At 52.1% G+C, this 27,946-nt stretch overlaps 1 protein-coding gene across 4 annotated transcripts in view; it reads right to left on the reverse strand.

Annotated features, from left to right (window-relative positions):
* The window catches only part of LOC140410142 (centromere protein Q-like), a 73,020-nt gene that overhangs the window by 37,365 nt on the left and 7,709 nt on the right, over positions 1 to 27,946 (reverse strand). For 2 of the 4 annotated variants that reach the window (XM_072498097.1, XM_072498100.1), the window contains exons 2-4: positions 7,751 to 7,903; positions 2,975 to 3,029; positions 493 to 601 (exon numbers count right to left, since the gene is read on the reverse strand). In XM_072498097.1, the coding sequence (XP_072354198.1) occupies positions 493 to 601; positions 2,975 to 3,029; positions 7,751 to 7,831 (245 nt within the window). In that variant the 5' untranslated portion in view covers positions 7,832 to 7,903. Of the gene's footprint in view, positions 1 to 492; positions 602 to 2,974; positions 3,030 to 7,750; positions 7,904 to 13,006; positions 13,169 to 15,522; positions 15,669 to 27,946 lie in introns of those variants that run through there. The other 2 variants (XM_072498098.1, XM_072498101.1) reach the window with 2 other exon arrangements.

Here is a 27,946-nt window from a genome sequence, read left to right on the forward strand (position 1 = left end):
ACAGAAAGACTATGTGACCCCAAAGGGCCGGTGCTCCACACCAACCTGCTCCCACACCACCCCTGTCCATCTCACCCCATCAACGCCTATTCTTTTCTCCCTCATGTGTTTTATCCAGCTTCCCTCCCCCATTAAATACATCCACACTGTTCACCTCATACTCCCATCGGAAGTGAGTTCAATTCTCAGCAATCTCTGGGTAAAGATCTTGCTCCTGAATTCTCCATTGGGTTTTTTAGTGGCCATCTTATATTGATGGCACTTTTTTTGGCCTCCCACAAATAGTGAAAGCTTCTTCGCTCCAGCTACCATAGCAAATGCTTTCAGAATTTTCAACGTCTCTAGTCAGGCCACCGTCCCAACCCCAAGCTTTATCTTTTGGCTTTGGTATCAGCCTCGTTGAGCACCACAGTTCTTCATTCAATAAATCAAAGCCATTCATGAAACATCTTACAGTCAACTGAACACATTGGTAACTGATTGAGTACATACTACACAGCTATGTCGACTGTTGCAGCAATGTAGTCTCTGGTTCTCTGGGGTAGTGGTTTCCACCGAGCAGTCTTCGCAGTGGCCTCCTTCACCTTCTTGTGTCTGGGATCTGTTCAGAAACCATTTCGTAAAGAGCATGAGTTACTGCAATGGTCTGGGCCATCACGCAACGAGCTGTTATCTCTGATTTACGATAAATGACCCGAGATTCTTTTGCCCACTATGAAACCTTTCTCTTTAGCTCAGAAACTGGTAGCTCAGTAAATGTAGCGGATGCTGCAGGGAAATCGCAAATTAAATCTGATTCGGCCATGATGTCATCCAGTGGGCTGCCATATGGGCCCTCCATGGAAAAACAGAGTTAACGTTTCCTGTCACTGCCTCTTCTTCAGGGTTCTGGTGAAGGGTCATTGACCTGAAACGTTCACCAGTGGGATCTTTCAGTCCCGCTGAAGTTAAGGGTAATTTGTGTAGCTCGCTGGCCGTGCCGCCGGGGGAAGCCGCTGCATGGGCGGAGGCAAAACCAGAAGATCCCAGCAGCAGGAAGGGACGGAAACGTCTGCCCCCATTAACTCGCAGCTTGTCTCACCCCCATATTCAATCGGATCGGCTGAGTATTTCCAGTATTTTTTGTTTTTCTGTCCTAATTACAAGCCCAAATGAAAGTTAAGTTCTGAACAGGTACCAAAAGTCACTATTTGACACAAAGGATGATAAATGACGAGATTAATCTGCGTGTCAGGCAGCTCTGGGGAAAAATACCGAACATATTTGCCATGAGGTGAATAAGCTTCAGTGGGCTGGAAGTTTAGGCTCTCCACATTGATAACTCCCTCAGCTTCACAGCGGGATTGTATTCACGGAGCAAATTAACACCGACCTATAAAGGTTATCCATGAAGGTTCTGCCTTGTCATTCTTGCCCCTCGCCTGAGGTGTGGAGACCCTCAGGTTAAATCCCCACCATTAGCTCTCCCCCTCAAAGGGGAAAACAGCCTGTGATCATCTGGGACTATGGTGACTTTTACTATAGAGGCGGGAGCCCCTCATCATCTCGGTCTTGTGCTGGATCTGGACTCTAGGTCCCTGAGGGGCAAAGTCTACCACCACCAATCTACACTCTTTTTAAAAAAATATTTTGTTATTAAAGTTTTGCAAAGTTTTTCATAATAAATGGTAATAAGCATAACACAGCAAAATAGAGTGAACATTAACATAGTGCAAAAAGAGAATATACAATAGCAATTGACTAGACGTGACCCCATGTGCCTCAGTCTTTCTACACCCTCCCAACGGAGCACTCACCCCCACTCCTCTACTGGTCGCTGCTGCTGACGTTTTAATTTTCCCTGAGAAGCCATCGGACGGTATTATGCCCCCGCTCAACAGCAGCAGCTCTGTACACTTGGCAAAATTATTTACACACATAAGTAGGCATCTGTTCGTGGTGTTGTCGTCCCTTGCTTCTCCCAGACGGAGTTCGCTGCCGTTGTCGTCGCGTTCCGCTTCTGCGCACTTCCGCTTCTGCGGCCCTCCCGTCCTTCCCCGTTTTCTCTGTTCCTTTGGACGTTAAGTTTGTTAACGTTTCCGCCTCCCCCCTCCCTGGCTCTCCTCTATTGTTCCCCGTCTCTTCCCTCTACCCCCCCCTCTCCCCGCTCCTGCCAGCCCCTCTCCCCGCTCCCCCCCCCCACCCCCTCCGTGGCTCACCTTTCCTTCCTCTTAGATTTAGCTGTCCCCACTCCCCACCTCCCGGTCTATCTCTCCCTCTCATGCTTTGGCTACTCTCCCCTGCTTCTTGGCTACCTGGCTATTCTTCTGCTTGTTTGTTGGCCACAAACAGGTCCCGGAACAATTGGGTGAATGGCTCCCACGTTCTGTGGAAGCTGTCGTCTGCCCCTTGGATGGTGAATTTGATTTTCTCCATTTGGAGAGATTCCGAGAGGTCGGACAGCCAGTCTGCAGCTTTGGGTGGTGCTGCTGACTGCCAGCAGAACAGGATTCTACGGCGGGCGATCAGGGAGGCAAAGGCAAGGGCGTCCGCCCTCCTCCCCAGGAATAGATCTGGCTGGTCTGAAACCCCGAAGACCGCCACTTTCGGGCATGGCTCCACCCTCACCCCCACCACTTTGGACATTGCATTAAATAAGGCTGTCCAGTACTCCACGAGTCTGGGGCAAGACCAGAACATGTGGGCGTGGTTGGCCGGGCCTCCTTGGCACCGTTCACATCTATCCTCCACCTCCGGGAAGAACCTACTCATATGGGTTCTTGTTAAATGGGCTCTATGTACCACTTTTAGTTGCGTCAGGCTGAGCCTTGCGCACGTGGAGGTGGAGTTGACCCTATGCAGTGCTTCGCTCCAGAGTCCCCACCCTATTTCGATCCCCACTCTCAGTCCCCAACACCTTGCTGATTTAAAACAATTCAAGCTTCTTTCCCTCAAACTGGAAAATTGGTTTGAAATAAGACTCAAGAGTACTCACTTATTTGACTGGAAGTGCCTGCAGTTTTTCTCTGCCTTTTGGCAGGCGGCTCACTCTGTAAACAGGAGAGACAAGTTAACAAGTGGGATCGGAAGTTATGAAGTGAAAATGCAGTGATTTCAATGGTCTTATTTGTAAAATGCAAAATATCTAAATGGACTCTCCTCCCGTTTTAGACCTTGCATTGCAAAATTCTTCGCTTTATCAATGAGGTGGTGATTTGCTGAAATGCTGTTTATTGTCTTCCCACTAATGGATGGTGAATTCAGATTCGATCATGGCATTCAACAAAGAATTGGATTAATTCTTGTAGGACCGAATATTGTGGGGATGTGAGGGAAGAGTGGGAGTAACTTGATTGCTCCGTGAAGGAGCCAGTGCAGATTTGAAGGTGGCCTCCTGCACTACACTGTTCCATTATTCTGCTTTTCTATTCTTGTGCCCTCTGCTGGCTGACCTCTGCTGCAATATAACTCCCCGGTTTCAGCCCATACAACCCCATCACTGTAACCCCCTCCTGTCCTTACAACCCTCCCTATCACTGTAACCCCCTCCTGTCCTTACAACCCAATCACTGTAACCTCCTCCTGTCTTTACTCCCCTCCCTATCACTGTAACCTCCTCCTGTCCTTACAACTCTCCCTATCACTGTAACCCCCTCCTGTCCTTCCAACCCTCCCTATCTCTGTAACCTCCTCCTGTCCTTACAACCCTCCCTATCACTGTAACCTCCTCCTGTCCTTCCAACCCTCCCTATCACTGTAACCTCCTCCTGTCTTTACAACTCTCCCGATCACTGTAACCCCCTCCTGTCCTTCCAACCCTCCCTATCACTGTAACCTCCTCCTGTCCTTCCAACCCTCCCTATCACTGTAACCTCCTCCTGTCTTTACAACTCTCCCTATCACTGTAACCCCCTCCTGTCCTTCCAACCCTCCCTATCACTGTAACCTCCTCCTGTCTTTACAACTCTCCCGATCACTGTAACCCCCTCCTGTCCTTACAACCCTCCCTATCACTGTAACCTCCTCCTGTCCATACAACTCTCCCTATCACTGTAACCCCCTCCTGTCCTTCCAACCCTCCCTATCACTGTAACCTCCTCCTGTCTTTACAACTCTCCCGATCACTGTAACCCCCTCCTGTCTTTACAACCCTATCACTGTAACCTCCTCCTGTCTTTACAACTCTCCCGGTCACTGTAACCCCCTCCTGTCTTTACAACCCTCCCGATCACTGTAACCCCCTCCTGTCCTTACAACTCTCCCTATCACTGTAACCTCCTCCTGTCTTTACAACTCTCCCTATCACTGTAACCCCCTCCTGTCCTTACAATCCTCCCTATCACTGTAACCCCCTCCGCTCCTTACAACACTCGCTATCACTGTAACCTCCTCCAGTCTTTACAACCCTCCCTATCACTGTAACCGCCTCCTGTCCTTACAACCCTCCCCATGTCTGTAACCTCCTCCAGCTACTACACCCCTCCCTATCTCTGTATCCTCCTCCAGCCCCGACAACCCTCCCTGTCTCTGTAACCTCCTCCAGCCCGGCAACCCTCCCTGTCTCTGTAACCTCCTCCAGCCACTACAACCCTCCCCATCTCTGTAACCTCCTCCAGCCCCGACAACCCTCCCTGTCTCTGTACCCTCCTCCAGTCCCTACAACCCTCCCTATCTTTGTAACCTCCTCCAGCCCTACAACTCTTCCCATCTCTGTCACCTCCTCCAGTCCCTATAATAATAATAATAATAATAAATGCTTATTGTCACAAGTAGGCTTCAATGAAGTTACTGTGAGAAGCCCCTAGTCACCACATTCCTGCACCTGTTCGGGGAGGCCGAACAACACTCCCTATCTCTGTTACCTCCACCAGTCCCAAAACCCTCCCTAGCTCTGTAACCTCCTCCATCCCCCACAGCTCTCCCGATCTCTGCAACCTTAGTGTAGAGAGACTATTACAGTTGTTTTAGTTGTGGACTCTGAATCAAAGGTTGTTTTTCAATGAACTAAGGCAGCCTTCTTAACTCTTCTAAACCAGCTTGCATAGACCAACCTTGCCCCAACATACTACAGGGTGTTTATATAGTTCAGGATCCTGTGCGTGTGCCTTACTAATCACTCTCTTAACCTGTCCTGCCACTTTCAATAATTTGGGCACCGATATCCCCAGATCCCTCTCCTTCTGCACCCCTTTTACAACATTGGGCACGATTCTTCGACCCCCCGCCGGGTCGGAGAATCGCCGGGGGCTGGCGTGAATCTCGCCCCCGCCGTGTCCCGAATTCTCCGCTACCAGAGAATCGGCGGGGGCGGGAATCGCGCCGGTCGGCGGGCTCCCCCGGCGATTCTCCGACCCGCGATGGGCCGACGTCCCGCCGCTGTCAACCCTCGCCAGCCGGCGTGGATTGAACCACCTACCTTACCGGCGGGAGCAGACGGCGCAGGCGGGCTTCGGGGTCCTGGGGGGGGGGGCGCGGGGCGATCTGGACCCAGGGGGTGCCCCCACGGTGGCCTGGCCCGCGATCGTGGCCCACCGATCGGCGGGCGGGCCTGTGCCGTGGGGGCACTCTTTTTCTTCCGCCTTCGCCATGGTCTTCACTATGGCGGAAGCGGTAGAGACCCCCTCCCCTGCGCATGCGCGGGGATGCCGTGAGCGGCCGCTGACGCTCCCGCGCATGCGTCGCCCAGCTAAGTCCTTTCGCCGCCGGCTGGCGTGGCGCCAAAAGCCTTTCCCGCCAGCCGGCGGGGCGGAAACCACTCCTGCGCGGGCCTAGCCCCTCAAGGTGAGGGCTTGGCCCCTAAAGGTGCGGAGAATTCCACACCTTTGGGGCGACGCGACGCCGGAGTGGTTCCCGCCACTCCATAACGCCGGAACCCCCCGCCCCGCCGGGTAGGGGAGAATCCCAGCCTTTATTTTATATTATCTCTCTCTCCGTGTTATGCCTTCCAAAATGGACCACGTCACACTTCCCTGCATTAAATGTCATCTGTTACTTGTCTGCCTTTTTCATTGACCAGTCGTTCCCACTTGAAGTCTATCCCTGTCCTCCTGCCAGTTCATAACAATTCCAAATTTTGAGCCATCTGCAAACTTTAAAGTCTGCCCGACACCATAGTTCTCCAGACAACTAATGGGTTGTCACGACATTACCACTGATCATGAACTCAGCACAGGCAAGTGATCGAGCTTGAGGTTAGCTTGCTCTGTATACGCCACATGTGTCCATTCCCTTAAAATGGGTGCGTGGCCAAAGGAGTGGAGTGCTAACTATTTGTATAAAACCACAGCTGGTTTGAAATCCTGATGCAATAGCACATGAGCATTGCCTACCCACATACTCCAGGGAGGAGGCGATTTAACTTGCTGGTTTCCTCATTTTATCCGTGCTGCTGTCGGGGCCTGAGGAATGAAGGCCAAACCATAAGGAAGAAGAGAGCAATCATTGGGACATTTCCCAGCAGTTATACCCTCCCACTTTCCACATTTTCTGCTTATTTCACAATCTCTTTCACTGTGATGGACTTCACTGTAACTTTTAATATATTTTGGGGTGGCATGGTGGCACACTGGTTAGTACCGCTGCCTCACAGCGCCAAGGACCTGGGTTCACGTCTGGCCTTAACTGACTGTCTGTCCGGAGTTTGCATCTTCTCCCCCGGTGTGTGCGTGGGTTTCCTCCGGGTGCTCCGGTTTCCTCCCACAGTCCAAAAGATGTGCAGGTTAAGAGGATAGGCCATGCTAAATTGCCCTTAGTGTCCAAAATGGTTAGGTGGAGTGACTGGGATAGGGTGGAGGTGTGGGCTTGGGTAGGGTGCTCTTGCAAGGGCCGGTGCAGACTCGATGGACCGAATGGCCTCCTTCTGCACTGCAAATTCTATGATTGACAAACAACCGACAAACAACCCCTGGGGAATGCACATCCTTACTTCAAAGGGTGCTACATCGAAGGCCTTCATACTTGATAACCCTGGCTGCCAGCAGACACGGAAAATCTACAAAGACAATGAATGGCCTCTCAAATATTCTTTTCGACCCATAATGGCAATCCTGAAGACTCTGGACCTGTGTCAGAGATGGTGGAGAGGCACGAGTCATGTAACATGGGACTCCAGCTTGAACTGAAAAGCTCGATCTGCTGTTTACTATCGAACAGGCAATGAGCTCTGCCGAGATTCAGCACCTGGGCCCCCATCTACACTTTGACAAACTACATTCATCCAGACTCGAATCGCTAGCTCCCTTCTCTCTCCACAGACGCTGCTGAGATTGTCCAGCATTTTCTCCTTTTGTCCTACCTTCACTCTTTCTGCGGGAAATTCTGTACCGTCACCGACGAGATCGGCTCAGCGGAAAAATGAACTGTCCAGCACTGGTGTTCAACAGATTGACCTGGACTTTGACTGGGGACTCTGGAACCCATGTAAAACAAGATTTGCTTTCTCGGTGCGTGCTGTACTCTTTACTATCTGAAGGCAAGGGGGTCATTGTGAACCCTCCTCCAGCAATTTTGAGCGGGCGCAAAAAAAAGTTGATCCCATCTTGAGTTTGTTGGCAAGTTATTAATTGTAAATTGGCTCACACCAATATATTGCTGCCTATAAAGAGGGAAGGAAATCAAAACACTTCTCTGTTTATAAGCAAGAGGAGAAATGAGTTCTATTTAAATTAACCCATGTCCTGTCTGTAATACTCTTTCTTGCCACGCTCTGATTTCTAATTGCTGTCCCTCTTGGTTTTCATGTACTCTCTGTTGACTTAGTTACATTCTGTACCTCTCTGTATCCCATTTCAACATTCTCTTTCCCTGCAGATGTTGCTGACGTGACCTTGGATGGTTTCTTCCTTGGCTTCATACTCTGGTTCTCAGGGTCTTTTCCGCTGGCTCTACGGTTGCTATTGGTCTCGCGTTTCTATTTGGTTAGTTCCTGCAGACACAGAACACGAAACACAATTTAGAATTCAATTTTCCTCCATCCTCTTTGCAACCTCTAAGGTGATGCCGAGTCCCATCCTGACTTCGACAGGGATTTGCACTCGAGTACTTTTGCAGCAGGCGTCACCGCAGGTTACAAGAAGCCCCGGAATACATTCTTTCGCAAGATGCTAAGGCGGGAATTGCTGGGTTTCTGCTCCCAGTGTACAACCAAAGCTCAACTTTTGAACTGGGGGAGTTGTGCACCTCAAGCCTCAAGTGCAATTTCCTATTCGGAGCCAGTTGGAGTCGATGGTAATTCACCACACTTCCATTGCCGTGAACAACAACTTCAGGAAAAAAGCAGTACCTTTATCATAGCGAACAGGTCCCACGGCACTTCCTGGAAAACTTAACCAAATAAAAATTTGACATTGAATTAAGGAGATACCTGAGCTCGTGAACAGAAGTTTGGTAAAGAGGGTTGTTTTAAGGAGTGTCCTGGAGAAGAAGAGACAGAGAGCTGGAGAGGTTTAGAAAGGGAATTGTAGACTAGAACTTCAGGCCCGGGTAGCTGAAGGCATGGCTTCCAATGGTGACACAATTGGCGAGAAACTAATTATCATAAGAGCATAAGAACCTGGAGCAGGAGTAGGCCATCTGGCCCCTCGAGCCTGCCCCACCATTCAATGAGATCATGGCTGATCTTTTGTGGACTCAGCTCCACTTTCCGGCCCGAACACCATAACCCTTAATCCCTTTATTCTTCAAAAAACTATCTATCTTTATCTTAAAAACATTTAATGAAGGAGCCTCTACTGCTTCACTGGGCAAGGAATTCTATAGATTCACAACCCTTTGGGTGAAGAAGTTCCTCCTAAACTCAGTCCTAAATCTACTTCCCCTTATTTTGAGGCTATGCCCCCTAGTTCTGCTTTCACCCGCCAGTGGAAACAACCTGCCCGCATCTATCCTATCTATTCCCTTCATAATCTTATATGTTTCCATAAGATCCCCCCGCATCCTTCTAAATTCCAATGAGTACAGTCCCAGTCTACTCAACCTCTCCTCGTAATCCAACCCCTTCAGCTCTGGGATTAACCTAGTGAATCTCCTCTGCACACCCTCCAGCGCCACTTAAGCCCCATTTCCATACAATTAACGGGTGTGACCCCGTGATCCAGCCGCCTCCCAGCAAGTGGTCAGGCTGGAGCCGATTAGTACTCCTTTTTAAAAAAGTGCTTCTGTGGGAAGCCAAGGAGGTGAGTAACCATCTTTGCTCACAGGCAAAGAGCCCGGGCGCTGGGCTTGCCGCCCCATTGCTCGGGGAGGGGGGGGGGGGGGGAAGAGGGGGCCGCCATGGGAGGGTGGGGTTGAGGCATTGGGGGCAACCGGGGGGCAACCGCTCGCAGCACCACCATGCCAACCCATGGATCGTGAGTACCCATTCTGGGGACAACCCTTGTCCCTGCCCATCTGCCCCAATGACCACCCAGAATCCCCACCGACCACCCATAACACCCACCGACTGCCGAGGCCTCTGGCTGTGCGACTGAAGGCTATCGCTAATTGGGAATTGGCAATCGTGGTTAAGTGGGCACTTCACACAACCCAAGTGGATTCCCATGGGTGGGCGGGCCATGTAGCCTGTGGGAGTCATTGCCTAGCATTCCAATCAGACCGCAATGCCTGGACACTGTGCCTGAATACTGCAGGAGGCAACACCACACACTGCAACCAACATCCGAACACCCAGGGATGTGTCACAGCTTCGGGGGTAAGTCCACAACCGGAGGGTGGGCAAGAGCCACAGGGAGGGACCCAGCGTCTGGTCCAGGCGATGTTATGAGCGGGTGTCCAGGGTACAGGGTCGAGAATCCAGTGAGGGAAGCCCCCTGCGGCCGGGTGTGCGTGGGCAGGGTGTTCCGGGTGAGGGGGTGGGGATCAATGGGGGGTTGGAGCCACCACTGTCTGCCAGTCTGACACCCTCTCCCAATGCCTTACAGATATTTAACACTATGGCAGGGGTTTTGGACCCAGAACTTGCCCTAGTGGTGCTGCTGGCAGATGCTCGAGGCACAGATCATGTGCCGGACCCCGTCCCACATCCTGAGGACCTGGAACCTGTCAGGCCAGGGAGGGACCCAGGGTGTTTAGGCGTCGCCGGTCATTCAAGCAGATGACAGACAGCGTGTGCTACTGGAGGCTCTACCTTAACAAGGCGACAGTGCGGCATCTGTGCCATGTCCTCGCAGATGTGGCACCACATGGAATCATAGAATTCACAGTGCAGAAGGAGGCCATTCGGCCCATCGAGTCTGCAGTGGCCCTTGGAAAGAGAACCCTACCTAAGCCCACACCCACACCCTAACCCAGTAACCCCACCCAACCCAACCTTTTTGGACATGAAGAGCAATTTAGCATGGCCAATCTGCCTAACCTGCACGTCTCTGGACTGTGGGAGGAAACCGGAGCACCCGGAGGAAACCCATGCAGACACGGGGAGAAAGTGCAAACTCCGCACAGACAGTGACCCAAGCCGGGAATCAAACCTGGGACCCTGGAGCTGTGAAGCAACTGTGCTAACCACTGTGCTACCATGCTCCCCTGGAGGAGGACACCCGCTCCCAGTGGCTGTAAATGTCACTGCAGCACTGAATTGTTACGCCTCAGGATCATTCCAGGGCTCAAGCGGGACCTGTGTGGCATCTCACAGGTCGCAGCCCACAGGTACATCCGACAGGTCACGGATGCCCTGTTTGCCCGGGCGGAAAACGACATCAATTTTGACATGGACCAGGCCAGCAAGTTGCCCGGGCAACAGGTTTCTCCACCATCGCCGGGATGCCCCAGGTCCAGGGGGTAATAGACGCCACGCATGTTGCCCTGCGCTCAACAGGCCATCTGGGAGTACTCTATGTAACAGAAAGGGAACATGAGCGACCACCAGATGACGATAATGCACGCGTGCCCGCTTCCCCGGGGAGCGTCCACGACAACTCCATCCTTGGGCAGTCAGAGATCCCTGGCCTCTTTAAGGAGCATTCCAGGATGGGCGGCTGGCTCTTGGAGATAAGGGGTACCCGCTGGGATCCTGGCTAATGACGCCATTACGGAGGGCGGGGACCGAAGCGGAGATCCGGTACAATGAGGCCCATTCAGCCACCCGTGCTGTGATTAAGCGATGCATTGGACTGCTCAAGATGTGATTCTGAAGCCTCGACTGTTTCAGTGTCGCACTCCAGTACTCTGCTCGGAGGGTCGCCTGCTCTGTGATGGTCTGCTGTGCCCTCCACAACGTCGCACAGCAGCAAGGCGACATTGGTTGGTGATGGGGAGCATGTGGCCATCTCCGAGGAGGAGGACGGCGAGAACTTGGCACCGCAGGGGCTGGAGGACGAGGCCAGGGAAAAACCAGAGAACCAGCCAGAGGCTGCAGGCGAGGGTCTGGCAAGCCCAGAGGACCTCATACTCGCCTGATTCACTTAGGTCGTGGCCGCGTCCGTCACCCTCCACTCCCATTTCCCACCCTCTCAGAGTCTGCGTCACACCACTCCAGGGTGCTGGGACTGTGTCAGCACCGTCAGAGGACAGTGGGGGGTGATGATAACATGCAGAGGTCTGAGCGCCAGTGCTCCTCAATCCATGCCATAGTCTGACCTCTATCTATGTGCTGAGTGCTCGCTCACACCTATCACCTGCACGCGGTGTGCCGGAGAGGGGGGGGGGCGCGACCTGGATAGATGGGCCAAGGGTACGGAGGTCGGCCCATCTTGCGGAAGAAAGTGACAGAGGCGCCATACTGGTTGTGCTCAAGGGTGTTTATTGTGTGTAACAATTCCCCACTCTCCCAATGGTGCTGACGCCACCCCAACCGGACCCCCTCCCCACCACCACCTCGTTCCTCCCCCTCACCAGGTGCTCTGGGTGATCCTCGATGTTCTTTGCCTTCCTAGCTCTACTGCTATGTCTAGGTGTGTCGCCAGGATTCACATCTGAGGTGGAGGCAGCCAGCTGCTTTACCACGTCCCATCTGGGGGTGGATTGCTCCGGCTCAATTGTCGGTGGCACAGCCATGCTGCACTGTCCCGTGTGCTGGCTGTGAGAGCTGCCTCATCAGGGTGTGTAACTCGGGGAAGGTGCTGGTCACCATCACCACTCCATGGGGCTCCATGCACCCCCTTCTCCCACTCAGTGCCTATAGGGCCCTGGGTTCACCTTGGGACGGAGGGGGAGCTAGTTCGAACCCTGGCTGCCACTTGATCATCTAGCTCTGCCAGCCCTGGCGGTTTCACATAGTCCCCACCATCATGTCGACGCCCTCGGCGATGCTCCTCAGTGACTGGGACATACTCTGCAGTGCCTTGGCAATATGCACCAACTGGGACAAGCTCCGCAGAGCCTCAGCCATTCCCATCTGAGAGCGGGACATGTCCCGCAGAACCTCGAGGTCGTCCTGGTACTGGGTCATGTCCCCCAGTGATTAGGGCATTCTGCCTAGACCCTCAGCCATGGCCGTCACCGACAACGCAACGTCCTGGATACCTTCACTAATGTGCCAACGTTGTGCAGCAGGCTCTCCACTGCGGTCGCCACCCTAGCAGTGTTGGCCTTGGTGCCACTCATTGCCGGCAACATCTCCTACCGTCGTAGCCTCTAGGTCTCCTCCAATCGTCTATGGAAATGCTGGAGTGTCGCTGACGTGCACCCCTGAATGTCCCAGCCGCTCCTTATCATCTCCATCAGCTTCGGGTAACCCTGTTCCACAGGCTCAGCATCGGGTCCTGGGATCCAGCAGCCCTCGGATTGCTGTCTCATCTGGGAGTTCCTGCCTCCACCAGATGTGCATCATTAGCAGTGTAGTGTTCACCAGATTGTATCCCAGAAGGCTGACCCCAAACATTTCCCACCGAGGTGTGTGTATCTGCGCTGGTGGAGGGTGGGTATTATAGCTGTGCTGTGACGATTATGGTGGCATCCTCGGCGTTCTTCTCCGAAGTGGTCTCATGGGAGGCTGGAGAGGGAGCCAACTTGGATGGGCCGGCACCGCCGGCTGGAGAACGGACATATGATCAGTGGGAGGGATGGATCAGTCAGTAAGGCAATGACAACTCACGTTTGACAGGTCCTTTGGCTGTGGCCCACTGGTTCTTCACCTTTGCAGCATCCGCCAGCCTCCACGTTCGTAACTGCTCTATCCTCGGCCAGCTGGGTCACCTCCAGGGCCTGCTCCTCGGAGGAGAGGATTCTTATGTCCGACACCTGACACCAGTCTGGGCCCTCTACCGGCGATTGTAGGAGAGCTTTTCCTGACATAGAGAGGGCATTGTTAGCCACACGTGCAATTCAGTGGTGGATTGGGAGGAGAAGGGGGGTGGGGAAGGGTTGGGGGCGGATGTTTGCTTGGGGGTCTCGGGAGCTCTGGCGTCGGAGAATCACACCCTAAGAGCCAATGAATAGCAGTGGGGAACTCGCCGGGAGATCCATCAGGAAACTCCCTGAAAAACCTGCCACAAACAAATTTAAGGAATTTTTGAAGAATTGAGCCCAATGGGTTTTATAGCTATTTGCCATAAGTTCCTCGCTTTTGTACTCTCTACTTCTATGATGCCCAGAATGCCTTTTTTACTGTTTTCTCAATTTTTAATGATATGTGCACATATAACCCCCTATGCCTCTCTCTTCCTGAAGGGCTAACGCCTCTTTAGTAAATTACCCTTCTTTGTTCTTCTTACACAGATACCCCACTTCACACTGCTCTGTCCCCTTTTTTCTTTCGCTATCTCTTACAACTATTTTTCCTTCATCTTGTTTGTTACCTCTTTCATCTTTCAGGGTGCCCTACATTTTTTTTGCTGGTGAGAATGCATTTTAACTTTATGCTTCTTCTGAATTTCTTCTTGATCCATTCGATGGCTTACCTAAACTTTCTATTATGATCATTGTTTCCTAAACGTTCCCCTACTGAGACTTGATCTACCTCATTCTCCAAGAACCAAAAAATACCTCCTTCCTCATTGGATCAGAAACATACCGATTGAGAAAATTCTCCTGAACACACTTCAGTGACACTTCGCCCTTTCTTCTCTGCACTACCACTATCCCAATCTATATTAAGATAATTAAAGTGCAGGGCAGCACGGTGGCACAGCGGGTTCGTCCTGCTGCCTCACGGCGCCGAGGTCCCAGGTTCGATCCCGGCTCTGGGTCACTGTCCGTGTGGAGTTTGCACATTCTCCCCGTGTTTGCGTGGGTTTCGCCCCCACAACCTAAAGATATGCAGGGTCGGTGGATTGAACACGCTAAATTGCCTCTTAATTGGAAAAAAATTAATTGGGTACTCTAAATTTTTTTTTTTTTTTAAAGATACCCATTACCACTATTGTATAGTTTTTGAACCCCTTTGTAATTTCCCTGCGAATATGATCCTCTATGTTTCCTGTTCATTGGTGATCTAAGAATAAATCCAGTAGTGTAAAAGAACTATTATTGTTTAGCTCAAAACTAGATTTCATTATTTCTCAGGTACTACATTATTCTCCTTAATCCAAACTGCTGTCCCTCCCTTTCTTTCTTTCCTGCCCTTCATGAAAATCTTGTACCCAGGATCATTTAGTACCTCGTCCTGCCACTTTTTTGAGCCAGCTCTCCATTTTCACCAAGATATCATATTTCCAACTAGCCGGGCAGCACGGTGGCGGAGTGGTTAGCTGAGGACCTGGGTTTGATCCTGGCCCTAGGTCATTGTCTGTGTAGAGTTTGCACATTCTCCCTCCCCTGCGTGGGTCTCACACCCACAACGCAAAGATGTGCATGGTAGGTGGATTGGCCACGCTAAATTGCCCATTAATTTGAAAAAAAAAATTGGATACTCTAAATTATTTTAAAAAAATATTTCGAAGTCGCTATTTGCAACCCAAGTCACAAAGCTTTATGTATTTTCACTATAAACCTAATCTAGATCTTTTGGAATCCCTTAGTCTGTCCCTCACCTAATATTTCATCAATTAGTACTCCCGTGCTATCTGTCTCTGCCAATATTTTATTCATCTTATTTCTCCTTCCAGGATAATTCCAAGTTACCACCACCCTGCCAAGTTAGTTTAAGCCTGCCTCAATAACAATAGCAAATTGCTTAATTAATGCCTGCTAAATATAATGGAAGTAGAGGGAAACTGCATTTGGCACTGCAGGTATTGTCTCACCAAAGTCCTTTTTAATTGCAGCAAGATGCCCCTGCTGGCAGTGGAAAAATTTGCCTCGGGGGCTAGAAAATTCTGGCAATAAAAACAAGTTTGCTGCATGGCACTTAACTACTACTTCACATTTCCTTCTCTTAAAAATTTGGTGATTCCCTGTATTATTAGAGGTTTGGCACAGTATAAAAAAAACAAAAGTAATTGGAATTCACTCGCCAGAAAGGATCCAGCTTTGAACAGAAATATATGAACAGAAATAAGCCGCTCCTCAAGAATGTTTTGCCACTTACTGATTATGGCTCCAGCTGTATCCTAGTTTCATTTATCTGCTTCAGTTACATACTCTTAATATTCTTCTCACAAATATCTATCAAACTTTATACTTTTTTGCTACTGAATATTAATAATCACGGAAAAATTAATTTGCATTCACCTTTTAAACAATTGGATTTCACAGATTTGAAAGTAGTTATCAGCAATTTATGAATATTCTAAGGCATAGGTTCTCGTGGCCATAGAACACTTTCACGCCTAGGCTCTCTCTGCAAAGCTGCGTTATCAGGTGCTGCAGCTTCTTCCCCAACCGCATTAGGCCCTGGACCTCTCTGTGCCTCTACATTCTGGGGACAAGATCCACGTGGCCATTCAACACTCTCACGCTGAGGCTCTCTTTGTAAACCTGCGTTATCAGGAGCCGCGGCTTCTCCCTCAACTGGGTTAGGACCTGGAGCCCTCTGTGCCGCTATATTCTGGGGGCAGGAATCCCGTGGCCACAAAACACTCTCACGCCGAGGGTCTCTTTGTGAAACTGCGTTGTCAGGTACTGCAGCTTCTCCCTGAATTGGGATAGGACCTGGATTGCCCCGTGCTTCTACACCCTGGGGCAAAGTGTCTCGTGGCCACACTACAGTTTCTCGACGAGTTTCCCTGGGAGATCCCAAGTTGTTGTGAGCCTGGTCCCTCTGTGACGCTGTGTTTAAAGGGAAGGGATCTCTTGGCCAAGCTGAACCTGCACGCCGAGGATCCCAGGGCAATGCAATGTTATTGGGAGTACGGTTTCTCTGCAATATTGCGTTTGGAGGCAACTGGTCTCTTGGCCCAACAATACTTCTGCGACAAGGATCCCAAGGAAATGTCACGTTATCAGGGGGGCGGCCCCTCTGTAACACTATGTTTGAGGGAAAAGAGTCTCTTGGCCACACAACACTGTCACGTCGAGGATCTCTTGCCAATGCTACGTTATTAAAATCAGAATCAAGCACCCTCTGTAATAGTGCATTTGGGGGAATAAAATCTCTTGGCCATGCAACACTTCCACGTCGAGGGTCCCCAGCTGATGCTATGTTTTGAAGAGCACGGTCCCTCTGTACCAGTGTATTGGGAGGCAGACAATCTCTTGGCCACACAACACTCTCACGCCGAGGCTCTCTTGCCAATCCTATGTTGTCAAGATCAGAATCTGGGTCCCTCTGCGTCAGTGCACTTATGGGTGGATGATCTCTTGGCCATGCAACACTTCCACGTCGGGGGTCACCTTGTGCTGCAACATTTGGAGAGATTACAACACTCCTACGTCGAGGATCTCTGGTCAAAGCTCTATTATCAGGAACTTCGCACGGAGGGTCACTGGGAAATGCTCTTCTGGGATCAAGGTTCGAATTATTCTCATTTAAATTGATATTATCTGTATCAGGGCTTCTTTGTAACACGGCACTGAGGTTGCATGAAATTAGGTTGTTGTTGTTATTATTTCTATTGTCTTCATCAAAGCCTCTTAGTTGCGCAATGTTCCCATACCTACATTCGCTAGGCAATGGATCAGCAGGATCAATATCACTTTGCAACAATGCAGGCACAGCGAGATTAAAGTCCCTCTGTAGCACAGTATTCTGTGATCCTGTGTCTTCTGGCCAAGGAGCAGTCTCACGCGGTTGCAGTCTTGGTCTGTTCAGATCTGCACCCAATAATGGAGAATTATCAATTTGAAAATCTCTTTGCAACCCAATGTTCTGAGGAAGAGAGATTTGTGGCCAAACAATATATTCACTCTGATGCTCTCTCTGCAGCACTATGTTACTGGGAATAGATAGCCCACATGTATTCGGGAATGAAGATTCACCTTGTGGCACAATACTACTACTACTATGCTGAGTTAGCCTTGGTATAAGAGCTACATTACTTGACACATCACTTTGAGGCCATGGATAATTCCGCAAGCTTGTAACCTGCCTCTGACCTCCTCTTGGTAATGCAATACATTTATTTGACAGATGTCTGCTGAAAACATTGATATCGCGCTCAGGGTATCTCCGCAATGGATGGATATCTCGCTGAGGATATCTTCGTGACTCAAATGCCAGACCATTTTGTTGTGGTGGCCATAACCCACGCTGGTTCCAACCTGACAGTCCTAAAGCCCTTGCATTAAAATTGCTTTGGTTATATGCTCCTGGTCGACAATGCAAAGGGCCACAAAATGCCTTTGCAACAATGCTCTTCCTAACACAAGCTGTGTTTTTAAAAGCAGCCTTCTTTTTGCACTGGCATGATGCTCGGCCACGTGGAGATGCAACAGTCTTTTTCTTACAAGGCGCTTTTGCACCAACAGATTGTCGATTAATCCGTGCTTTTAAAATGGTCTGTGGTTGACGAGTTGCTCTGAAACGAACACGTGCTCGGCATGGTGAAGTTTTCACTTGCGAACGAACTCGCTGACCTTGTTGACGTGTTCTTCTCAAATGTATCTTTTTGTTTGGTGCTTTTGTGCTAGCAGCCTTACGCTTACAAGCCGCTTTCTTAAGAGCACCCTTCTGACTGACCGGCGTTCGTTTAAGAGTAGCCCTTAGTCTTGTCTTGGCAGCCCGTTGCCGAGTAGATGCTCTCGCACATACAGTACCTTGTCGACGAGATGCCCTTGCACCAGCAGCCGGTTTGCGTCGGAGGGTTCTTGCAGTTTGTCTCCGTTGTGCAGCTCTTGCTCGGGCTGCCCCTTGTGGACATGGTGGCCTGCCGCAGGTCCCCCTGTGCCTGCACACATACCTCGCTGTTACTTTTGGTCGGCGTCGCCTTTTAGCGCCACATGGCGCTCTTGCGCCTGTAGTCCGTCGCAACTTCGCCACTCTGCTGTTGAAGGTCTCAGTTACACCTCTTGCCAGCTAAAGAATCACCTACACCACCTTTAGCTTACGGGTTAGTCAGCAGCAGGAGGAATGGGGTTGAGGGAGTTCTCCCATTCACTGGGCTATTGGAAGGAGGTTGGTTACATTGCTCACAATCACAATTAACCTGGTGTCTTGCTAGCCTCTTGTTGATGGAGCTTCAGTCCTGCAGCTACGTCTCTCTCTCTCTGGATGGAGCCCTCTCAGTCACGCTAACGCACTTGGAGGCTGTTCCGCTCCTTCTTTGTTCTCTTATTGACAAGCGGGTATGCTTACCTGTCAGGATTAGGAATTTGACTGAAAACTTTTGTCAAATTGCTAAACCTGGAAGGAGTGGTGGGGGGCAAAGTCTCAGATCACATTGCCTTCCTTCGGCATTTCTGATGCCAACTTTGGGCTCTGGTCGAACGTGGTCTCGACCCCGAGTCTGTCAATTCTTCGTGATGCTAAGCTGGCCGAGCTGTTGTTGGTGGGGGGGGGGGGGGGGGGGGGGAGAGGAGGGGGGGGGGGGGATGAAAGAAGGGGGGGGGGGTGAGGGCTGGCAGTAGGGAGTGCAGAGGGGGGACTTGGCCTGTCAGATAACAATCTTTGGAGACGCCGGCCTGAAGGGGCGAGGCGGTCGGGGATTAAAAGTAAAAATGAAACGGCTTGAGAAGCCCAGTCACACGCCACTATCTCGCCGTGGCATGGCGGCGATCGACACGGCGGCCCCCTCCCTCGCTCACGCGGCGTCACCCTGGGGCGGCGGTCTTCCAGCCGTCAGCCTCGCCATCCGTCCTCTCCTTCCTCCAGACCGAAACCGCCCTCTGCTGGGAGTTATTTTTTTTCCTGAAGGTGAGCAGGGCCCAGTTTCCCTCCCCTCCCCCTCCCCTCTTGGTTTGAAGCAGTCCACCCCGAACAGGTGCAGCAGAAGAGAAAGACAGGCGCACTGCCCCCCCAGCCCCCTCCTCACAAACAGACACTCGCAACCATCGGAAGCTCGAATCAACACATTTTAATTCAATGGGCGAACGGTCGCTTCCAACCGTCGTCGCCCGAACGGCGGTTGGAAACTGGCGGCGTGACGGGGAGGCACGCGCTGGGGTGGGAGGCGGCGCACGCGCAGGAGGTGGAGAGGGGGGGGGGGGGGAGGTGCCGGCCAGACGCAGGCGCAGGAGGCGGGGTTGCCGCCCAGACGCGCGCGCGCAGGGGGGTGGGGGAGAGGGGAGGGGCAGACGCAAGCGCAGGAGGCGGGGTTGCCGGCCAGACGCACGCGCAGGAGGAGGGGTTGCCGGCCAGACGCTCGCGCAGATCGTGGGGGGAGGGGTTGGGGGGGGGGTGCTCTCGGCCTGACGCTTGCGCAGGAGGAGGGGTTGCCGGACTGACGCACGCGCAGGAGGAGGGGGTGGTTGGGGGGCGTTCTCGGCCTGACGCTTGCGCAGGAGGAGGGTTGCCGGCCAGACGCCGCGCAGGGGGGGGGGGGGGGCAGACGCAAGCGCAGGAGGCGGGGTTGCCGGCCAGACGCACGCGCAGGAGGAGGGGTTGCCGGCCAGACGCTCGCGCAGATCGTGGGGGGAGGGGTTGGGGGGGGGGGGGTGCTCCCGGCCTGACGCTTGCGCAGGAGGAGGGGTTGCCGGACTGACGCACGCGCAGGAGGGGGGGAGGGGGTTTGGGGAGTGTTCTCGGCCTGACGCTTGCGCAGGAGGAGGGGTTGCCGGCCAGACGCACGCGCAGGAAGGGGAGGCGCGCGGTGATGAGCTGCCCACGCAGCACGAGACCCCGCCCAAGTCACCCACCCAACTGTCAAACCGAGCGGGGCGCCTCGAGACCGACAGGTCACCCGCGCCCGAAGCAGAGGGAACGAAAGTGGAGAGCGGGCCCTTTGAAACCGTCCGCCCGAGTGGGCGTGGCCCTCCCCTCCCCTCCCCCACCACTATCAAATGGGCCTTTGCTGGCCAGATCCTCACTGTGGACAAGCTGGGCTGAGGGACTTCTAATGACCTCCTCCTCATCCCCAACCACCAATTAAATAATTACAAATTAATTAACACCAGACAAGAAACATGAAAGGAGATGAGGAGAAATGCACACAGCCATTTGGCCCATCGTCCCGTGCCAGGTTGCACCCCGGCCGCCACATTTCCTTGCCGCCCATTCATGCCAACCTGCGGAATGGGGGCAGGGTGGACCCGGCCATTCGGCCCCTCCAGCCGGCTCACTCCGCCCCCACCGCCAGCCTCCCCCGGAAAACAGAATTGGCAGTCACGCCGATTTGGCCGAGGGGGAAACCGCGTTTTGCGGACTTGCGAAGAGCTCGCAGAGAGGGTCGACGGGGGGTGACGCCGCGGATGTGGTGCGCGTGGACTTTCAAGAGACGTCCGACGCAGTGCCACGCGAGGCTAGTGAGAAAAGCTCACGGGGGTGAAAGGGTCAGTGGCAACGTGGATACAAAATTGGCGGAATAATAGGGATTGCGGTCAATGGCTATTTTTCAGGCTGAAGGAAGGTTTTCATAGATAATTTTCATAGAATTTACAGTGCAGAAGGAGGCCATTCGGCCCATCGAGCCCACACCGGCTCTTGGAAAGAGCACCTTACCCAAGGTCCACACCTCCACCCTATCCCCAAAACCCAGTAATCCCACCCAACACGAAGGGCAATTTTGGACACTAAGGGCAATTTATCGCGGCCAATCCACCTAACCGGCCCATCTTTGGACTGTGGGAGGAAACCGGAGGACCCCACGCACACACGGGGAGGATGTGCAGACTCCCCACAGGCAGTGACCCAAGCCGGAACCGAACCTGGGACCCTGGAGCTGTGAAGCAGTTGTGCGATCCACAATGCTACCGTGCTGCCCTTGTAGTGGTGTTCCCCAGGGGTCGGTATTGGGAACCTTCTCCTGATTATTTTTTTTTTTAAGATACAAGATCCTGGTGTGCAGGTGACAGTTTCAAAGTTTGCAGATGGTGCAAAATCGGGAAGTACAGTAAATTGAAGATGAAGGTGTTGAACTTCATAAGGACATAGACAGGTTGGTGGAGTGGGCAGATAATGTTTAGTGCAGAGAAGTGTGAGATGGTTCATTTTGCTAGCAAAAACATGGAGACACCAGACAAGATAAGCGGTAGAATGCTTCAGGGGCGGGAGCAGAGGGACCTCGCTGTATTTGTGCACAGAGCATTGACGGCGGCAGGACAGGTGGGGAGAGCAGTGAATGAAGCAGATAGTATCTGGGATTTATTAATGGGAATATAGAGCAAGGGGGTTATTCTGAACTTAAACAAGGCACTAGTTAGACCCCAGCTGAAGTGGGGTCCCTTCTGGGAGCCACACTACAGGAAGGATGTGAACACGTTGGAGCGAGTGTGGAAGAGGTTCACAAGACTGGTTCCAGGGATGAGAAACTTCTGTTATGAGGATAGATTGGAGAGGTTGGGACTCTTCCCCTTGGAGGCTCAGAGATGTTCAAAATCATAAGGGGGCTGGACCGAGTCGATGGGGTAAAATGTTCTCTCTCGTCAAAGGATCCAGGACGAGAGGGCACAGATTGAAGTGATTTACAAACAATCAAATGGGATGTGAGAAAAAACCTTTTCACACAGCGAGCGGTTCGAGTCGGGAATGCACTGTCTGGAAGTGTGGGCGGAGGCAGCTTCACTCGAGGGACTTAAGAGGGTTTTAGGTGATTATTTGAATGGAAACAATGTGTAGGATACGGGGAAAAGGATGGGGATTGGCACAAAGTCATTTTGGGGGCAGCTGCAGACACAATGGGCCAAATGATCCTCCTTCTGTGCCCTAACATTTGTGATACTGTGAAGATCATGATTGATCTTCAGAAAATACGGAGGCATGGGATTCAGGGTGATTTAGCAGTTTGGATCAGAAATTGGCTAGCTGGAAGAAGACAAAGGGTGGTGGTTGATGGGAAATGTTCAGACTGGAGTCCAGTTACTAGTGGTGTACCACAAGGATCTGTTTTGGGGCCACTGCTGTTTGTCATTTTTATAAATGACCTGGAGGAGGGTGTAGAAGGATGGGTGAGTAAATTTGCAGATGACACTAAAGTCGGTGGAGTTGTGGACAGTGCGGAAGGATGTTACAAGTTACAGAGGGACATAGATAAGCTGCAGCGCTGGGCTGAGAGGTGGCAAATGGAGTTTAATGCAGAAAAGTGTGAGGTGATTCATTTTGGAAGGAATAACAGGAAGACCGAGTACTGGGCTAATGGTAAGTTTCTTGGCAGTGTGGATGAGCAGAGAGATCTCGGTGTCCATGTACATAGATCCATGAAAGTTGCCACCCAGGTTGAGAGGGTTGTTAAGAAGGTGTACGGTGTGTTAGCTGTTATTGGTAGAGGGATTGAGTTTCGGAGCCATGAGGTCATGTTGCAGCTGTACAAAACTCTGGTGCGGCCGCATTTGGAGTATTGCGTGCAATTCTGGTCGCCGCATTATAGGAAGGATGTGCAAGCATTGGAAAGGGTGCAGAGGAGATTTACCAGAACGTTGCCTGGTATGGAGGGAAGATCTTATGAGGAAAGGCTGAGGGACCTGAGGCTGTTTTCGTTAGAGAGAAGGTTAAGAGGTGACTTAATTGAGGCATACAAGATGATCAGAGGATTGGATAGGGTGGACAGTGAGAGCCTTTTTCCTCGGATGGTGATGTCTAGCACGAGGGGACGTAGCTTTAAATTAAGGGGAGATAGATATAAGACAGATGTCAGAGGTAGGTTCTTTACTCAGAGAGTAATAAGGGTGTGGAATGCCCTGCCTGCAACAGTAGTGGACTCGCCAACACTAAGGGCATTCAAATGGTCATTGGATAGACATATGGACGATAAGGGAATAGTGTAGATGGGCTTCAGAGTGGTTTCACAGGTCGGCGCAACATCGAGGGCCGAAGGGCCTGTACTGCGCTGTAATGTTCTATGTTGTATAATCTGTGTTTCGAATTCCACATTCCCATCTACCCCGATAACATTTGATCCCCTTGCCCAATATGAATCCACCCACCTCCACTTAAAATATTCAATGAAGCCCAACTCCACTGTCTTCTGAGGCAGAGAGTTCCAAAGTCATGTAACACTCCGAGGATAAATATCTCCTCACCTTTGTCCCGTAAGGACGAACCCTAATTTTACGAGTGTCCCCTCATTTCGGACTCGCCCACAAGAGGAAACATGCTTTCCACGTCCACCTTGTCAACACCGTTCAGGATCTTATAAACCTCTATCAAGTCCGCCGTCACTCTTCTAAACTCCAGTGGGAACAAGCCCAGTCGGGGGGTCCCGGCGGGATGGAGTGGCGGGAACCCCTCCGGCGTCGGGCCGCCTCAAAGGTGCGGATTTCTCCACAACTTTCGGTGCCAAGCCCTCACCTTTAGGTGCTAGGCCCGCGCCGGAGTGGTTGCCGTCCCCCCGGCTGGCGTGGGAGGCCTTTGCCGCCATGCCAGTTGGGGCCGAAGGGACTCCGCCGGCCGGCGGAAGTCCGCGCATGCGAGGGAGCGTCAGTGGCTGCTGACATCATCCCCGTGCATGCGCAGGGGGGGGGGACACCTACGCATCAGCCATCGCGGAGACCTACACGACCGATGCGCAGTAAAAGAGTGCCCCCACGGCACAGGCCCGCAGCGGGGACTTCGGCCCATCGCGGGCCGGAGAATCGCCGGGGGCGGGGGGGGCCATGCCGACCGGGGCGGCACGATTCCCGCCCCCGTCGAATCTCCGGTGCCGGAGAATTCGACGGCCGGCAGATTTCCTTGCCTGAAGTACATTAGTGAACCAGATGGGGTTTGGACTGTAGTTTCATTGTCATGCGGGCTGGTTTAGCTCAGTGGGCTGGACGGCTGGTTCATGACGCACAGCGAGGCCAGCAGCGTGGGTTTGATTCCTGTCCCGGCTGAGGCCTTCTCAACCTGGTCCCTCGCCTGAGGTGTGGTGATCCTCAGGTTAAACCATCACCCCCTCAAAGCAGCTTCGGGCCATCTGATTCTAATGCTGTCAGACACCCAGGGATTGTGGCCTGCCCGTCCGCAACAGCTATGGAGGAAAAAGGCAGCATAGTGGCCACATCGCAGGACTTGTAATCCAGAGGCCCAGGCTATTTCTCCAGAGGACAAGGGTTCAAACCCCATCAGGGAAACTGGTGGAACTTAAATTGAATTGCTAAATCTGAAATTGAACAGCTCGTCTCTGCAACGGTGAATCCAACAATCGTCATCAGTTGTTGTAAAAACCCAACTGGTTCACTAATGTCCCTTTAGGGAGGGAGATCTGTCCTTACCCCGGACTGGCGACTCCAGATCCCACACAGCGATGCGGTTGACTGCTAACTACATCAGAAGTAGGAGCAGGAGTAGGCCATTTGGGCAGCACAGTGGTTAGCACTGTTGCTGCACAGCGCCAGGGTCCCAGGTTCGATTCCGGCTTGGGTCGCTGTCTGTGCGGAGTCTGCACGTTCTCCCCGTGTCTGCGTGGGTTTCCTCCGGGTGCTCCGGTTTCCTCCCACACGCCAAAGATTTAGGTGGATTGGCCATGCTAAACTGCCCTTATTGTCCAATAAGGTTAAGTGGGGTTACTAGGGGATAAGGTGGAGGTGTGGTGCTTAATTGGGGTGCTCTTTCCAAGGGCTGGTGCAGGCCCGATGGGCCGAATGGCCTCCTTCTGCACTGCAAATTCTATGTAATCTGGTCCCTCGTACCTGCTCCGCCATTCAATGAGATCATGGCTGATCTTTTTGTGGACTCAGATCCACTTACTACCTGCTCACCATAACCCTTAATTCCTTTACTGTTCAAAAATCTATCTATCTTTACCTTAAAAACATTCAGCGAGGTACCCTCAACTGCTTCACTGGGCAGGGAATTCCACAGATTCACAATCCTTTGGGTGAAGAGGTTCCTCTTCAACTCAGTTCTAAATCTGCTCCCACTTATTTTGCAGCTATACCCCCTAGTTTTAGTTTCAACTACGTGGAAAGCTCCCTACTTCTATCTATTCCCTTCAGAACTTGATATGTTTCTATAAGATCCCCCTCTCATTCTTCCAAATTCCAATGAACATAGTCCCAGTCTACTCAGTCTCTCCTCATATCCCAATCCTCTCAACTCCGGAATCAACCGAGTGAATCTCCTCTGCATCCCTTCCAGTGCCAGTACAGCCTTTCTCAAGTAAGGAGACCAAAACTGTACAGAGTACTCCAGGTGTGGCCTCACCAGCAACCTGTACAGCTGCAACATAACAACATAACTCCATCCCTCTCGCAATGGAGGACAAAATTCCATTTGCCTTCTTAATTACCTGCTGCACCTGCAAACCAACTTTTTGCAATTCATCCACAAGGATACCCAGGTCTCTCTGCACGGCAGCGTACTGTAATTTTTTTTACCAGTTAAATATTATTGCCACCAAAATGGATGATCTCGCATTTACCAACATTGAACTCCATCTGCCGGACCCTTGCCCACTCAGTAAAACTATCTATATATCTTTCAGTGTCCTCTGCACACTTTGCTCTACCACTCTTCTGAGTTCATCTGTGAACTTTGACACAGTGCACTTAGTCCCCAACTCAAATCATCTGTGTAAATTGTAAACAGTTGTGGTCCCAACACTGAGGCACGCCACTAGCCACTGATTGTCAACCAGAGAAACACCCATTTATCCCCACTGTCCGCCAAATTTGCCAAGCAAGCAACTCAAGGGCAATAAGGGATGGAACAAAAGAGATTGGAAAATATTCGCAAAAGCCCTGGCTAAGCGTAACTTCATTGCAGTGTTAATGTAAGCCTACTTGTGATCCTAATAAAGGTTATTATTTTTATGATAGGCTTTGTTCAGGGTAGACAACTAACTGCGAACGTCAAACGACTGCTGAAGGTGATAATGACTCTATCCGGGGAGGGAACACCAGAGGTGGCCGTCTCCCTGGACGCAGGAAAGGCCTTCGACAGAGTCGAGTGGAAATACCTCTTTTGAGGTACGAGAGCGGTTTGGCTGGGGACAGGATTCACCTCCTGGGTGAAACTCCTGTACAACGCCCCCGAGGCAGGCGTACGGACCAATGCCACCAGCTCCGAATACTTCAAGCTGCACGGAGGCACAAGGCAGGGGACGCCCGCTGTCCCCGCTCTGGTTCGCCCTGGCAATCGAGCCGCTGACGATCGTCCTGAGAGTGGCGAGACGCGGGAAGGGAATCGGAAGAGGAGGCAGAGAGCACAGAGTCTAGCTCTACGCGCTGACTTGCTCCTCTACATCTCGGACCCGCAAAGCGGAATGAACGGAATCATGAAACTCCTGGGAGAGTTCGGCGCCTTCTTGGGCTCCAAAGTCATCCTGGGCAAAAAGCGTATTATTCCCAGTGAACCCGAGAGTGGGAGGGCCAGAGCTGGAGGGGCTGCCATTTAAACTAGGCCAAAGTAAGTTCCACTACCTGGGATCCCGATTGCCCAGGACGGGACACGGATCTACAAGTGGAACCTGGCCAGGCTGGCGGAGAAAGTAAAAAGGACCGACTGAGATGGAATGCACTCCCACGTTCCCTGGCAGGAAGTGTACAGATGATCAAGCTGTACGTACTGCCCAGCTTCCTCTTCAGTCTACATCCCCAAGGCCTTTTTCCATTCAATAGACAAGATGATTATTATGGGGTGGGGGGGGGAAGAATCCGAGAATCCCCAAAACAGTACTACAAAGAAGAAGAAACATGTGGAGGGCCTGGCCCCCCGAACTTGTAATACTACCGCTGGGCAGCCACGGTCGAAGGAGCGAGGGGATGGGTGAAGGAGCCAGACACGGAATGGGTGAGGATGGAGGAGAACTCCTGTACAGGAATAGCACTCCGGGCCCCAACCACGGCAGCGCTCCCAGCCCTGCCAGCAAAACACACAGCAAGCCCAGTGCTGAGAATTTGGAACCAAATGAGGCAGCATTTCGGTCCGGAAGAAGTGTCCATCATGGCCCCCATCTGCGGCAACCATACGTTTGCACCAGCCTTGCTCAACGCCACCTTTAAGAGGAGGAAATATGACCAGGAGGGAGCGGGGGCGGGTGGGGGGGGGTTGGACACTGACGGTTAGAACGTTTACACGGAAGACAGATGAGCAACCTTGGAGCAACTTGCAGAGAGACTGGAATGACCAATTGGGAACGAACTCCAACATCTACAGGCCAAAACTTTTCTTCGCAAGGAGATGACAGCTTACTCATGGACCTCGAAAAGCAATCAGGAGGAGTTACTGGACGCGGACGGTCTGGGAGAGGAAACTGGGATCCTTTAAGGACGCTCCCCACTGGACGCAACACGGGGAATATGGGAGGAGGAGCTCGGGATGGAAACAGGGTGGGGACTCTGGAGCGAAGCACTGTGCAGGGCCAACTCCACACGTGCAAGGCTCAGCCTCATGCAGTTTGAAAGTGGTGCGCAGAGCTCACCTGACCAGAACCCGAATGAGCAGGCTCTTCCCCGGAGGTGGTGGACAAATGTGAGCGGTGCCAAGGAGGCCCGGCCAACCAGGCCCACATGTTCTGGGCCTGCCCCAGGCTTGTCGGGTACCGGACAACCTTCTTCGAGGCAACGTCCAAGGTTGTGGGGGTTGAGGGTCGAGCCACGCCCGAGCGTCCTGGTGACGGGCCGACCAGAACTATTCATGGGGGGGGGAAGAGGGCCGAGGCCCTTGCCGAGGACACACGCGAGCCAACGGGACCGCAGGGAACGG

The sequence above is a fragment of the Scyliorhinus torazame genome, chromosome 4 (assembly GCF_047496885.1).
Source record: "Scyliorhinus torazame isolate Kashiwa2021f chromosome 4, sScyTor2.1, whole genome shotgun sequence".
Classification (NCBI taxonomy): Eukaryota; Metazoa; Chordata; class Chondrichthyes; order Carcharhiniformes; family Scyliorhinidae; genus Scyliorhinus; species Scyliorhinus torazame.